Genomic DNA, 16,352 nt, shown 5'->3' on the forward strand with positions numbered 1-16,352 from the left:
TAGAGTAATGGTCAAAAAGAGGGAAAAAAAAGAGTAAGAAATAGTCTAACAGAGAGGAAAGATAGTGAAGGAAAAGCAATAAGATCTTTCACAACAGGAATGGGAAGGAAGAGAATATTTGGAAAGGAAAGGACTGCAAAAGGGATATTCCACCAAGATGCAGAAGGTCATCTTTCCACACTTAGGTCTAAGTTACCCTGGTGGGATGTTCCCTGTGTTATACTTTTTTCAACACCTAGAATGAAAAGAGACTATCAGCATAAAAGGACAGAAATAGCAAACACAACATGAGACAGAAAAAAAAAAAAAAAAAAAAAAAACCACAACCAAGAAAGGCAAATAAAAGGAAGGAAAAACAGAATGCCAAAGATTGCCTGGAAGATACATTAGAAGCCAAAGTGAGTCTGAAAAATTCAGAAAATGTTTTTGTGACTACAGGAGCACATGAATAAGCTTTTTCCCTGAACACAGGAGCCAAATAAAGGATTTAATAAAAAGCATGAGGTGATACAAAAGGAAAGAAAAAGGGTGGCAAGTGAAGAACAAGCAAAAAACCTCGTTCCATTATATATTTTAGCTATCTGCTGTTAAATCTCCACTATTGCATATTTATGTCCATAACATTAGACCCACAGTCTTGCCTTTATGCATAGAGTAACTGGATAACCATAGTAACTATATAATTGTAAAGTTATTATTTAAATTTTTAGATTATTTTTTCCTCTAAATAGATACAATGAATTCAGGGACCCATCAGGGCTCACAATGGGAAGGTAAGTTCTCTCACGCCTAGGTGAAACACTGGCACAACATCATGAACAGGACAACACATTTACCCCTATTGGTTCAGTTTCCAGCGTAGCTGGGGGAACAATGTCTTCCATAAGACACTTCCACAATGTTCAGTTCATTATCCTCAATCTTTACAACAGAGCTGTTTGACATCAAAGAAACACAGTCTTGGCAGGGATTGCTGCTGCAGGCAACCGGGTCGTGGACTGATCCTCCATTGTGTGAACACTCCATTGTGTTCAAAAAACTCCACCACAGTTGGTTTCTCCCCCCTCATATTGGAAATAGAAACTCAGTCCTCTTATTGTTGAAAACCTTCCACTTTCCAGCTTGAACGTGCATGCACAATGCAGACCATCAGTTATTTTCTTGGGCTTAAACAGTTCTTTTTCTCTCTACAATGTTTATCCACCCAATTTATTCTTGAGCGTGAATTGGCGCTTTCCTGAGCCTCTTTTGGAAAGTCACAATCTCTCTCTCCTTTTGCACAGCAGGCTTTCCATTCCCCTCATCTCACTAGTTGCCCTTCTTTGCACTTTTCTCCAAGCTTATTGTTTTCTTGAGTAAGAGTGACCAGGTCTGCGTGAAGTGCAGAGGACTGGCAAGACTTAGCTCCTGAGTTTGAAGGGAGGAAGGGAACGTGGTTGCCCTCACACTCTGTACTCAGCTCTCACGCTTTTGAATGAAATCTCATTGCTATTGCACCTGTCAATGAGATGTGTGCATTTCAGTCACCACGATGCTTCTAAAACCCCCGAGCCTTATCTTAAGCCCCAAATATATTTGCTCAGCTGCCTTTCCCTTGAAATATTAAAACAGTGAGGAGCGCTGGCATGCAGAACTCTGACTTTTGAAATCTGATATACACCTTCACTCAAAAACATGACATGGCAAATACAGTTTGCAAATCACAGAAGGCCATTAATTGCTTTACAGGAATTAATGCAAGTACATCTACATAAACCTGAGGAAATGCAGAGAGGAACTAGTGTCTTAGTACTAAAAGATAACTTTCTTTTGGCATTTCCCTAGTTTTAACTGAAGGAACACAATGGTAAAACAGATCCCACGTGGGATTTGGCCAGTCTGGGTGTCCTGACAGCACGTATATCACAAGCAGTTGAGTTGCAGTACCTCCAATGCAGGTACCACCTGGGCAGCAATAAGATTGTGTTGGCTCAAAGCCTGGTGGCAACCCAACCCCTGGTGGCAACCCAACCCCTGGCTAAGAGAAGCAGCAAGCCAGAAGGGCTCTGATGCTGGCATATGCAACTCAGCCTACAAACAACAAATATGCACAAAAGAAAAAAAAAACATCTAAAAAGAGACTGCTACATAAGACTGCAAAAAAAATTCTGTGTACTTTTCCACATCCTGATACAAACTTACTTTGTTGCCATGGCAATCACTTTAGTCTCTCTAGGCCTCCATTTGCCCACTATATAATGCAGTTAATATTTTTTACTGCATATGTTTCATTAATTCATTTGCAAACCACTTTTATGTTGGCAGATGAATAGTGTCACATAACTGTAGATTGCCCTTAATTAGGTGGGTTATTAGCTATAACTGGTGCTCTGACAGTATTTCATCAGTCTTTAGACTTACTTTTACAGCTGTATGAACTTAAACCATTGTAAACCTAAATAAATTGAATCTAACCAGAAAAGCAATTAAACTTTCGAAAATCTGTATAATTTCATTTCCTCCAAAAGTCAAATCCTTTTTTTTTTTTTTATGAACTATTTTGGAGCTTCACATACGAATTATCTCGTCATCCAAATGTCTACATTTATCAAAGATGGGGCCATATCACTGAGATCAATATATCTGACTTCCAGAAGTCAGAAAAATTAGAACTGGAAATCAGCTGCTTGCATCACTGCTTCTCTCTGAATAACAGAGGATGCGTTCTTGTGTGTTTTCTCCAGTGTGATTTGAGTAGTTTTCAGAGTTTTCTCAATATTAGCTTCTTCAAGAATGTACTGGCTGGCCTTAGAATTGATCTAACAGCCACTTTATGTTTTAAAATACCAATAACAGCATTGCTTATTTGGATTTTCCTGTTTATAGATGCTTTTTTTCTTGCAATTCACCGTAACAGCTTCCAAGATTCTTACTACTCTGCCTGCTGAGCATTAAGTTTCTCTTAACCACAAACATGCCTGGTATTGCTAACTCCTTAATTTTCAGAAATGCAAGTTTCAGCTGACTGACCTTGCGAACTGAACCTCTGCTCCTCTTATCAAGGAGTTAGTAAAACAGACTTTAGCCTTTTTGCTCATTAAAGAGGATACCGCAGTTCTGTTCTTCCTCACTCCTCCACATGTTTTCAAGTTCCACTAAAGAGCAGGAAAGGTGCTTCCATAGGATTAGAATTGGGTCCAACTGAGGACTGATCTAATTTAGGTGAGGTTTTTTTGTTGGTTTTTTTTTTATTATTATTTCACATATATTGACACATATCTGCCTCTCAGCCATGCTTTCATCTCAGGGAACATTCAATCCAGATATTGACTTACAGAAGGAATCTACGTAATGATGGAAAATGTAAGTCTATGCAGATTACTTGACTAGGACTCATCGACAATAAAAGTGCTCCTTAGTATTGGGTAGCCCCCTTCTGCAGATAATCAGCTCCTGGAGAAAGGTCTGAGAAGAGCAGTCCTTTTTCAGACGTTTCAAAGTTGTCAAGAGCTCCATAAGAATAGACCAAGCCTTACACAAGGTGTTGCTCAATTGACTGCAGAGATACAACAGGAACACAGCCCATAACAACATTTTTTCTTTCTTTGGAGACAGACAATAGGCAGGCAGATTTTTCAACAGATGTTAAAACTGAAATTGAACGTTGATGGGAATAAATATAGACTTTGGGCTAAAATGGAAATTCTAAACAGGCTTCAGCTTTATGACTAACACTGTGCGATTTATTTATCAGGCATTTACCATTGTATAACAGAGTGAATGCTGTATTTTGCCCTATTACTGTCAAAATTTTCTTTGGCATTAGTAAGAATAGGCATCATTGCCTTCACTGGTCCCTTAACTTTCTACCCCTTTAGAGCTGCTGACCGCATCTTTGAAAGAATAGCAAAGATGCAAGTAATTAAAGATGAGGATGAAATCATGATTACTGCAGATGCAGAATGCAACAAATCATTAGGCATAATTATGTCAGGAAGAAGGCATGCCTGAAAAGAATGAAATCGCTTGCACTAGTGATTTTGCATGATCATTGCACCTCTTCATTCACTGTAAACAAAACAAAATTAAATTTACTAATGATGCAAAAGAATGCAGCTGTTGGTGATGGGATATGTTGTTTTGATCAACGCTTCGTTTCGTTTCAGTTAAAATTTTGAACATGGCTGTTTAAAAGCAATTCTCCTATAATTTTGTGATAGTTCAAGTACTTTAGGCTCTTTTTTCCAAAGGACAGCTGTGTTGTTATCTTGACAAGTAATGTGTAGTAATGATGGCTCTCGGGTCTTAAAAATTAGCTACTAAAGTGTGTTGGAAAAGAAATCAATTAGCATGAAGTGATTTCTGACAAACACTTGTCAGTGGGCTTATGATTACGTCTTAACAGATGGCAGTTTGAAAGTCTGGAACTATCTGAAGTGTGCTACTTCAATTGATAGTCAGAACAGTGACAGGCAGCCAGTTCATTTTGGGCATTATAAACCAAAGTAAAGTCTGCACAGGCACACTGGACTTTTCTAGTTGCTTTTCTGTTGTTGACTTGAATTTCTGTGCTCTGCAATCTGCTTAGCAATTTGTGCATAATCACAATAATTTTACTACATACTACATAAATGTGTATATATAATAATGATGCAACATATAACTACATACTCAAAAGATAAAGTCAACTCTTTTTCTAATGTAATTCTTAAAATACTTTGGAATTTTAAAAATATATTGAAGGCCTTTCAGGAAAAAACGTTTCACACAAAATGCATGTTTTCTATGTAGTACAGTGTAGAAAATGTACTGGAGTGCATTCTAAGGTCTGTGGTTTATAAAACAATAGAATATGTGACCCAGTAATCCTAAATGACCGCAATCTATTCATCTAGATAAAATTTGTATGAATCTTACTTTTGACAGGTAGAATGGCATATGTATTTGCATTCTTAGGTGTACACATTTCTAGATGCCCCAATAATGTTAGTAACAAATGACCAGGATGAAAGTTATTGTTTTGTGTGCTTCCTGTAGTTTGTTGGGGCTGGGTTGTTTGTTTTGGCTTTTTTTTAAGTACATAGGATATAATATGGAGCTTCTGGGAGACCAAAACCATTCATAAATTGGATCACATACAATTAACAGAACAGCTTGTATCAAAAAAGGAGGGTGATTTTTCCCAAAATATCAAAACATATTTTGGTTATTTAGTGAAATGTTTTAATTCAAATATGACAATGGAAAGATGCACTTCAACCTGTATATAGTATCTTTAAAGTATACCCAAATTAATAAATAAAATAAATACTAAGTAGTATAAAATAAGATGTTATTTTATTTTGAATGAACCCCTTAGTTTTATCCAAACCAATTTCCCCTCCGGTGGTCCATCAAGTAGCTGCAAATCTTACTCTTTAAAAACAGGGCCTTCTTTATTTAAAAAATAAAAATCATAAACTGAAAAGTATATGAAGCCACTGTATTTCTTTCCTTTGTACACATCGCCACTCTGTAATAGTGTCTACAATGTAGAACAGATTTCCACTGAAATGGAAGATATATCTTGTCCAGCTAAAAAAAAATAAAATAAAATCCAAGTTCTTGATGTTGTTTGTATGCTCTTTTTTTAGATATGCCTTTTTTAGATATACCTTTTTGGTTTGTAGCAAAGCAGAACACTGTGTGCTGATGAAAATCCGTTTCTACGTCTGTACAGTCAGCCTTCTTCACAAAATAGCTAAAGATTTTCCTTAAAATAAGACTTCTACTAATGAACTGTCCCCCTTGCTAGCTTTCCTCCTGGCTTTCCAACACAGAAAAAAACCCATAGAAAACATCCATCATTGCAAGCAGACATGTATAACTAAAAACCCCCAATGTGAAAAACAGTCTTAACTATTTCAAAAGTGTGCAAAGCCAGTAATTTTGCAAGTTGCCCTCAAACATAACATTCTGTAGGTAACACTGAACGGGATAGCTGGATCTCCCCAGGCTCAATCCAGTTCACAGCTTTACCTACCATTTACAGCCACTATGCAACAATGCTTACAGGAAATGCACAAGTGTCTCAAAACCATGGTGGACTGATCCTTACCACACCCTTGTGGGGCCTAAAAAACTTTATTTGCACAGAGGACCTGATTTCCCAGATCATCAAACACTCATGCTCTGCTGTGTCAACTAGTAGGGGCTATACTCAGGTAACCCCTGAGCAGCATTACAAGAAAACCAAATATTTTAAAATAGAGCGTTAAAAGTTTACTCTTCAAATTCTATGTACTATATGTGACCAATTGCAACTCAAAAGTAGACAGAGACAGCTTCTAAGCTTCTGCATTCCTCAAAACCAAGGGGATGTGTCAGTTGAGTACTTCGGATTACGCCCAAGGAGAATGGACACCAAAAGGGCAGATTAAATGCCCTGGTGACAAATACAATGTAATGTTGATGGAAAAAACCTTGAGACACTCAGATGCATTGGGCGTTCTGAATGAAATGTAGCCACTCAGCAAACCAGCCTCAAAGAGCTGCACGTCACCAAAAAGAATGTGTGTGCAAGGAACAGGCCAGAAGACAACAGGCAAGTTAGCATGTTCTTACATACACGGAGGAGAGGACACTGAAATATTTGTGGCTTGCTCACCACATTTTTAAAAAATGAGGGGGGAAACAGAAGAGATTCTTTCAGTGTGTGACCAAAGTGAATTATGGTCTGGAAAGCCTTTGTACCAAAAAAGACTGAAATCAAGCCTGTTAATTCAAGCATTAAATTGTTTTTTAATGTTAAAATGAACGGCTTTTTCACACACATAGTAGTGCATATTGTTCTATGAGGAGCTGGTCCTCTCTTCTGAGAAAAGACAGATAACTATGATGAAAAATATATTATGGAAGAATTTACAGCCAGGTCCTGAGCTACAGAATGTCACATTACTATTCTAATAGGAAGAGGTATCATTCAGATTGTTTGGCTTTGTATTTCTTTTTCATCATTATTGCACTTCCATTTAGAAACAGAGACTGATCACTAAGAAGAACTTGTTCTCCCACTTCTTTTCACTGGCATAAACCGCAATTGCTAGCCTTCAACATCAGCTGCTTTTGCATATTCCTATAGAAAATATTGGATTTGGTGTTTTTCCACTGAGAAGATAGATAGAGAGGATGCCCAAGGTCACACCCATCTCCAGCTGCTGACTGGTGTCCTCAGTGTACCAGGTAGCATGTGCCAGCTGTGCTGCAGCACCTGAGTCACATCACAGCAGCTTATTAGTACAAAGGGAACATTAATAAATAATGGCAGCACAGCAGGTTTGATGGAAGGACAGCACTAAAGCAGTCAGTTTGGTACAAATGCTTGTTGTGCCATAAACCAGTATCCTCTCAGAGAATGTGACACATGCTTTGTATCAAGCATACAGTTCAGAGTACCTGTTTGTACAACTTTCTGCCTGTGGCAACTCGCAGCCTGGAAGCTGTAATAGAGTGAATCAGGCCAACTAATTAATTAATTCTTAGAGATTTCAAAGAGGCACATCCTGGATATTTCTGTGAGTGGCAGAGCCTGCAGCAGAATCAGCACGAGAGCCCACACCCAGAGATCCGCAGCTCTTACCTGCAAAATGAGTGGTCAAAAGGACACTCCCAATGTCTTCTTTCAGAAAGTGAAAAGCAAAGCAAGAGTGAGTGGGTTTCCTCCCATTCAGTCTGATTTTTGTAACCAAATCAACGTTCTCATCTCTCAATAAGGGACCCAATATTCAGCTGTTGTAAGCTACCACATCCCTTCCGACATTACTGAGACAATACTGACATAAACAAGCTGAGCTCCTCTGTATCTGTCCAGGCTTCTAGGTCAGTATAAAGACATCCCCTCCAGGTAAGAAACAAACATTTTATGTTTTTTATTATCTCTGTGCTAAAAGTACTGAGCCTTTAAACAGCTTACACTGTGGAAAAGTGCAGAGAACACATCAGTATTGCATACCACCATTCAGTACCATGACTTTCACAAGATGGGTGATGACTGGGGCACTGCTGTGGCTTTTTATTTGTGACTTCTGGAGGTACAGCAGAAAAACAAAACACTGATATGATTGACAGTATCCCTGCTGGTACCACCCTAAGCTGTTAGAGGCCTGACAGTACAATTGGACCTTGGAGTTCTTGGCAAAGTTTGTCCAAAAGGAAACAAGTGACAGGACAGAGCTGGAGGTGTCTTTGACCTGGTAGCATCTAGAGAGTCAGCAGCAAAGAGCAGTTAATAACACAAAATAGTGGCACAGAGTAAATGGCAACTCTATCACTGTTTTGCACAGTACTTTGAGACACCCAAACAACATTTTCCATAGCAGGACTGCTTCTTTTAAAATATTTCCCTTATGTTATAATCCAGAACACCAAAATAATGTTTTAAACTAGCTGTGAAGAAGTGAAGGAACTGAGCTTTTTAAGTTAAGCATTAGGAAAAAGGATACTGACATCCTTTTGCAAGTTGCCTGGGAGGGGGTGAGAAGTTTCAACTGTTAAACGTTTTTAAGAAGAAACAGACAAGCATCTGTCACTAATGAAGTGGTTACAATGAGCTCATCTTTGGGCAGACAGCTGATGAGGCACAGCCCTACTTCCCAGGATCCAGCGTGCTATTTTATAAACTGAGTTTTGAAAGACACTTCCAACATACTAATGTTTTTTCATCCTCTAAAAGGAGATGAAGGTACTCTTCAGCTGTGATCTGCAGGCATCTGAAAGGAAAAAAAAGTCCTATCTGCTTGATGTATTGTGTGAGAGATCCCAGATTTGCTTGTGCTTGCTTTTTGTTGAACCAGCTTGTGATGTAAGTGTGTCTTTTCAAAGATCATTTTCCCCCCTTTTTTTGCCATCTGCTACTATCCATACAGAGCTGCCTGTTTCTCTGTCAATGCTGAACTAAAGCAGGTGGAAAGAAAAGCCTCAGTCCTCAATGTAAGCAGCTCCCCTAGGTGCTGTAGTGATTTACGGGTGTACTTACTTCCAGACAGCATAGCAGCATTGTGGGAGGCTACGATTTTACCTTCAGGAATCCCAGGCCCCTGAGGCCAGTGGGAAAGCCTGGAGCAAGAAAGACATACCATCAGTGGAGGAGGAACAAATCCGGGAACATTTAAATACAGTGGACATACACATGTCCATGGGAGCTGATGGGATGTACCCAGAAGTGCTGAGGGAGCTCGCCAATGCCACTGTGAGGCCACTCTTGATTATCTTTGAAGGGTCACTGTGATAAGGGAAGATTTCAAGGAAGAAAGCAAATGTCACTCATATCTTCAGGAAGGGCAAGCAGCTGCATGCAGGGAACTGCAGGCCAGTCAGCTTCTCTCGATGCCTGGGAAAGTGATAGAGCAAATAATTCCGGAAGCCATTTTCAAACATATGAAAGGCAAGAAAGTGATTTGGAATAGTCAGCATTAGGAAGAGGAAATCATGCTTGCCCAACCTGAAACAACAGCAATGAAATTACTAGCTCAGTGGATGAGGGGACAGCACTGGATGTTGTTTATCCTGACTTAAGCAAGGCTTTCAAGCACTGTCTTTTATTACCTCCTTGTAGATAAACTGATGAAGTATGAACTAGATATGAGGAGTGTGGATCAAAACCTGACTGAACTACCTGGGTCAAAGGGTTGCTGACAGCAACATGAAGCCCAGCTGGGGGCAGGCACTAGTGGTGTATGCCAGGGGTGGATAGTGGGGCTGACACTCTTTAACCTCTTCATTAATGACCTGGATGATGGGACAGAGTGCACCCTCAACAATTTTGCAGATGATATGAAACCAGAAGTAGCTGATAGATGGAAATGCCAATCTCATTATGTTCTTTAAACAAAAATTCTTCTCTTACTGATACAAGGGCAACTCCATTTAAACTAATACCAATATAAGAAAAAATTACTTACATTGTTAAAGTTCTATGAAAATAACAATATTAATAATAATTATTAGATAGCTAAGGCTCTTAATTATTATATTTTAGCTCTTTTTCTTTTACTACTTCCTTTCAGCCCCCCTCCTATGATATCAATTTTCTTTGAATAGGATAGATATCATGGTGTTTGAAATGAAGGGCCACTTAAAAGCAAAGATTATTCCTTAGATAAAAAGCTCAGCCCCATACATGGTAGGACAGTGGTCCCATCTGTTGTTGGAACAAAGCTTTGGGAAGCAAACAATAAAAATCCAATTAAAGCTGCATTAAAACACACGCAGTAGAGGGTGGCCTAATTCCCACAGCTCCCAGGCAGTATTGCTGTGATGTACTCAGCACCTGTTCAAAAAGCGAGTGTCACAGGGAAGTGTGGATGCGATCAGCTGGCTGGCAAGTGGCTGGCAGCATGGTGTTCTCAGTGGATGAAAAAAATTTCTTTGTGTTCATGATAGTGCTGATGAATAAAAGCTGACCGGCTAACAGCATGCCCATCTCCTGTCTTGTCTTTAACATACTAAATATGCAGCTTCCTGCTACACAGATAAAACTCCAGCGTTCCCAATCTTGTCTATAAAAAGCATCTTTTACTAACTTCCCTCTATTGGTATCAAGCATTCCGCAACACTCATAACTGCACCACTAGCATGTGCTTGTCACTGATGCTTTTATTCCCATATTATCTAACTCCATTGAAAGTAATACGGAGGTTCATATGTTGTCAGTGGCAACAGTATGTTAGTCACCAGTACCATGGTGCCCCGCATAGCACACTGTCTCCTGTTTTCCTGCTGAAATCTGGAGGAGTCAACCTCTTTCAGCAGGCACTGAAATATAGCAGATGACCTGAAAAGCCTTTGCAGGTATATCATCGATATACTTCTAATAAATGTGTTCAGTGAGAGATCACACTTTTCACAAGACTGCAGACAGACTCCTCTCAAAGACTTGCAAGAAATGACACAGTCCTAATTCCCCGTATGTGGCTTCATAAAAGGGTGGTGTTGTCCAGGGCTTAACACTGATACCTAGCCAGATCTTTCATATCTGAGAAGACAAGGCAGAGAGAGGGGCAGAGAGTGACAGTGCTTTTGTTCAGACATCTGTTACTGAGAACAGGAAGAGGGCTTCCCTAACTGTATCAAACAAACCTGGTCCAAAATGGAATATCCAGTATTTACATATATTTGCTTTCTTTATGCCTCATCCATCCTGATGTTTAGTGATTTCTTTGAGTCTATCAAACATTATTCTGTATGGACTCTGCACAATACCAACATACAGCCAGGCTTTTCAAAATATATAGTAGGACAAAATGAAATGTCCCAAATATTCCACTGGTAAGACTGAAATAAGATACTGTACTAATCGCTTGCCAATTAGCCTGGTAAAAACAACTTGTCACAATCCGTTGCCAGAATTGATATATACTTGAGAAAGATAAAAAACGGTAGCGCTTATTAAAAGGTCAGGACTGTATCTGGTTATTTTCAATGTCAATCACACTGCAATGCCACCTTATTGAGCCTTTGTACTGCATGGGAACCAAAAAGTCCTGCAGAAACTTGCATAGCCAGGACAAACAACCCACGGATAAAGCATAAAAGTGGCGGCTGAAAGACCAAAACAGTAGCGCAAATCCAAGCACAAGCAGTGAGTTTTAAGGGAGAGCAGAAAAAGAAGAGAGAGAGACAGTGTGTGTGTATATGCATATAAATACGTGTGGAGAGATCTTACTTAATCTAGGAAAAGCCAACATGAAATTAGTAATAGAACAGACTATAGCTGCACCCAAAAAAGCATAAGTGATAAAAACCCACTTCTTTCTTAGGTACTAGAAAGAAAAATATAGCAAAAACTATACCTGTGAATACAAGAGGTGGCTTCTGAGGAAGTCAGGTTAGCCTAAATACTGTAGATACATGGTATTTTCTTATGCTCTACTCATGATGTTATTCATCTAATCTTTCTGAGGCCCTGGACTTCTCCACAAATAACTTAGTAAGAAGACTTCTCTCTTCTAAAGCATTTCCCTTCAAAATAACTAGTTAGCCTGGTTCCTTCTTGCAAGCGTAACAAGCTCAACATTTATTTCACAGCCATGAACTTTGCATATAACTGAAAACTTAAAAGTACAAATACCTCCTCAGAAACAGGAAACCACGGCCAAATTATTGCTTTGCATCGTTTGGTCATCTCACTTAGTTATAATCAATCAATACTTCATGATTCAAATTTCTAAAGTCAAGTCTAACACATCCTGTATAGCAGCTCACTAGCTTCATCTTTAGTGATGTGTCATAACATTTTAAAAACATACTAACTTACTAGTTAATGTCAAGTGCAAATGCACTGCAGCAGTTCATGTCTGAGATGTTATTATTACCTAAAATTGACTTCATGTTGCCATAAATAAATAACATCTAATTTCTATCCAATGAGCTAAAGTAGCCAACAGCTCCACAGACTACACAGTAAACAAATCAACAACTGTTAGAACATACCACAAGTTCTTCAGCACTAATTTATGATGATACATAATTAATCCCAAGAACACCGAGAAACAGAATTTAATGAAAGACACAGTGAATTCAGTGTACTATAGAAGAATACTAAGAGGTTATACTTCTAAAATAACCTAAGTTCTTCATCTCAAACTTCATTACTTGTATTATCAGTGACAGCAGGAGCAGGTTCCAGTTAATAGCTAGACCTTGCCTTTTACTTTAGTGACAACTGAATGTCCTCTTGCCCATGATGTTCAAATACTTTTTATATATAAATATATATATATAAAGAGTATATATAAAAATTATATATATGCTCTTTATAAACATATGCAAATATATATTTTTAAATATATACTGTATATATATTTTTTTATATATATATAATATATATATAAAAATGACAGCTGTTACTGCACATTTGCTTGTGGCCTGGGCAGAAAGCAGCATGTTGGAACACTGCATTTAACACTTACTGCAGTTTAAACTTGCTTGGCCTTCTTCTATTCAGTTCTTTGACTAGTCCACTTGATACACAAAGTCTTAAAAAACCCACTGTATGCTTTCTTGCTTTATTTGCATCGCTAATTGTTGTCCAGCTTTTTTGGAAGTGACTGTGATTGGGTATTAGCTGATTGGCCCTGGAGTTCTTAGCACCATCTAGCTGGCAGATGTCTTCATCTTTCTGACTTTGGCAATGCAACTTTGGGCTGATGCTTCTGGCCTGCAGTTTTCTTTGTACAAGATACTCCTGGGTAATGGTGCAAAATATATCATGCAGTGAATCCAACTGTGTCCAGCAGCGTTACTGTTCCTGGAGCAAAGTAAATTAAGAAGCCAGCCTAGAAAATGTAAACTCTGTGGGAACAGACATTTACTGAGAAATGAGACAAGTTTTTCAAATTTGTACTTAAAATAATAAAGAAATTGTGGCCATATATAAGTAAATACTAACAGTCCTTGTCCTCCAAGTCACTCAATGTGAAGAAAAAGAGTAGCCTGGACAGAAATTCACCAGTAAGTCACACAGCTTCTTCAGCTATGCGATGGAGAGTGTCTGCTGCACATGACACTGCATTGCTGAGACACCCAATGCAGGTTGGTAGTTGGCTACTGGAAGCTGTGCAGAAATGAAAGGACGGAGCTCTACAGCTAAAGTCTATCACCATACCTAGACTGCTGCTCACCTAATGTGCTTGCAGTACCAACATGCACACAGTCACCTGGGGTTTTTTTGTCTTCTCTTCTTGTCCTCAGATTAGATCAGATTTAGTGTTCCATGCAGGTTAGAAACAAACAGCACCAGAAGCAACACTTGTTTTTTAAGTGGGATCCTGATCTCATTGGCTTCTCTGGGGATAGAAGTATATCCTTCAAAACATGAATGTTTTGTTGGAACCAAAACAGATGTGAGACACACGGACTACTGAAGCAGCAGCTGGAAAAAACAGCTGGTTCATTTAAAGCAGACAGCAGCTCTGCTTGTTTTTTAGGGAGTCTTGTTAGCAAACTGGAACTGGAGTGGAGACTGCTTAGGATTTGGTGATGAATGGGCTATTCTGCTGCCTCTGCAGCTGAGAAGAGCACAGGCTGTTCAGGGAGCATCTCTCCTGACACTAGCTTAGGAGCAAAGTTTGTGCAAGATTTTTAATAAGAAAATGAGGCTGCTATCAACATATCAAATGATGAGAGCAAATTAAAAGCAAAGCATATGGCCATAGGGAACAAAACAACCCTTATTTTTCTTAGTTTTATGTCACAGATGACTAAGTGGAAAAATATTTTAAGATGACACCCTCTGGTTGGTTTTATTACCACTGACCTCCTGATTCCGAAGAATCCCAGCCATTGTGCATCTCTGCTTCTATGAGAAGTTCTCATGCAGACACAACCTTTGCATGATGACTAAAGAAGAGAATCCTAGGAGAGAGAAAAAGTGCCAAACAGCCACGCAGGCAGCTTTCACAGATGTTGATGTATTTCATAGGAAGGCTCCAAGAGCTTTTTTTTAGTAGATTCTGCATATCTTATAACCTCTTACTGTTTAAGCATTCCTGTTAAGGTTCAACCGAAAAAGGTGGTCTACAGCCTGAACAGATGCATCAGAGCTTGACCCTAACTCTAAGGAGCCCTTGAAAACCTACCCAAATGATGAAGATAATCTAACATAGGAAAAATCTCCAATAATGACTATTATTAACAATTGTAATAGCATTCATCATTTACCATACTGTCACCTCTCAAAGAAACCAGCAGGGTCTTAATCATGATCAGTGTAAGGGCAGAAACCTTTGAGTATTTTTCTCAGGTTAGGTCCTCACTGCATGCACCAGTGAAAAGTTCACCACTAAGACAGAGCAGACAAGGGCAATTGGAAATTGGTGGTGGAATACTTAAAAATAGCATATTCTAGTAGACAACCAGGGAGTGAAAGGAGAACATTTTAAGTAAAGAGTATATTTTTTATAACCTTTGTGTCTTGAAATTTTCCAAAAAATTGTTCACCCTGTCCATGGAATAAATAAGGCTATTGCTGTGTCAGACAAATGCTTCTGAAGGGATATCTGATGGAAGAAAACCCATTAATCTCTACAATGCGATGACAAGTTAATCAGATGGCTAGAAGTGCCTCACCTGTATTTCCAGTCCATTTCAATTTTATTCTTTGTACAAATAATAAAAGCTGAACTCATCATCAAAGGAGAGTAGTAATACTTTCATCGATCTACCATAAAAGCTAGTTTTCTTACATTGCTATAAGAAAAAGACTGTAGAAGCAGAGAAAAATAAGGCAGATGCCTGAAAAAAAAAAATCAAGAAACATGTTATCTTCAGTGTTAAATTATCCCTCCAGACCTAGACTGTACATAAGTATAAATTCAGCAAAGCATAGGTGCATGGCTGATTTTGTTATTTAACTCCGTTATCTCCATGTAAATCGATGTATACCTAAAGTATTTTGTCAAAGAGGGCCTAAACAATTTATTGAACAGGGACCTGGGGATGACTACAGGAAGTCCAGATAGGCTTCCACCCTAAATATGTCAATATGAGATCACCTAGTTTTTGCAGAGAAACAAGGTATGGAAAATGCCATCCTATTACTCAAGGGATGTCTTTGCAAATAAAAAAAAGTGTATAATGTCAGGATTTAATTCAGGGTTGTTTTTTTAACAGAAGTGCAGGAGAGGTTATCCTGAATATGGAATATGGGGAAAAAATCAGAAACTGGGAAAAGAATAGAGAGCAAGAGGAAAAAGGGCTTACTAAGATTTTATTAGTTTTGCGAGCAACATTCACATCTTTATGAGCAAAATGCACTTTTCTGCAGAGCCTACAATTTTGCTATCCCTGTATGGGGCTGACGCTTCAGCTTTCATGCTTGTGTACCAGACGCTGCATTTATGTGGATGTGCCCATTATCTGATATGTCACAGTAAGCTCCAGAATTTGTCGCATCATCTAATGTGAACACCTGTAGATTTTAACCTTCTTCATAATCAAGAATTCAGTAGTTTCTAACCATATCAAACTAGTAAGCTTTGTTCAGAATTTTGGTGAGCTTTTTCTATGTAATTTTAAACAATGGTTTAACTGTGGTAGGGTAATTTGGAAAAACCGTGAGGCAGATATGTCTCCATTTCTCTGCTACTATAAATTGCACATTTCAAGTCTCCCATCATTTTTCTGGTGGTTTATTTTGTTTAGAAAATATTTATATAGCTACAGAAATGTAAACAGAACAATAAAACACCTTACCTCCTTGATTTCTATTTATTTTGCCTTTAACTTAAAATGAGGTTGATTACTGGAATAAGTGTGAATGTTATCTTGAGAGACCCTATAACACGCAGCAGAGAAAGCAAAGTGCAGGAATTTGATTTATGACTAAACTGGATGCA

At 38.5% G+C, this 16,352-nt stretch overlaps 1 protein-coding gene across 1 annotated transcript in view; it reads left to right on the forward strand.

Annotated features, from left to right (window-relative positions):
• Positions 1–765: 765 nt before the first annotated feature.
• LOC104294482 (histamine H3 receptor-like) overlaps positions 766–16,352 on the forward strand; it is a 39,854-nt gene continuing 24,267 nt past the window's right edge. Inside the window, exon 1 of the mRNA XM_009894095.1 lies at positions 766–773. Coding sequence (XP_009892397.1) covers positions 766–773 — 8 coding nt within the window. The remainder of the gene's footprint in view (positions 774–16,352) is intronic.

Source organism: Charadrius vociferus, unplaced genomic scaffold (genome assembly GCF_000708025.1).
Source record: "Charadrius vociferus isolate BGI_N301 unplaced genomic scaffold, ASM70802v2 scaffold341, whole genome shotgun sequence".
In the NCBI taxonomy this organism is placed as follows: Eukaryota; Metazoa; Chordata; class Aves; order Charadriiformes; family Charadriidae; genus Charadrius; species Charadrius vociferus.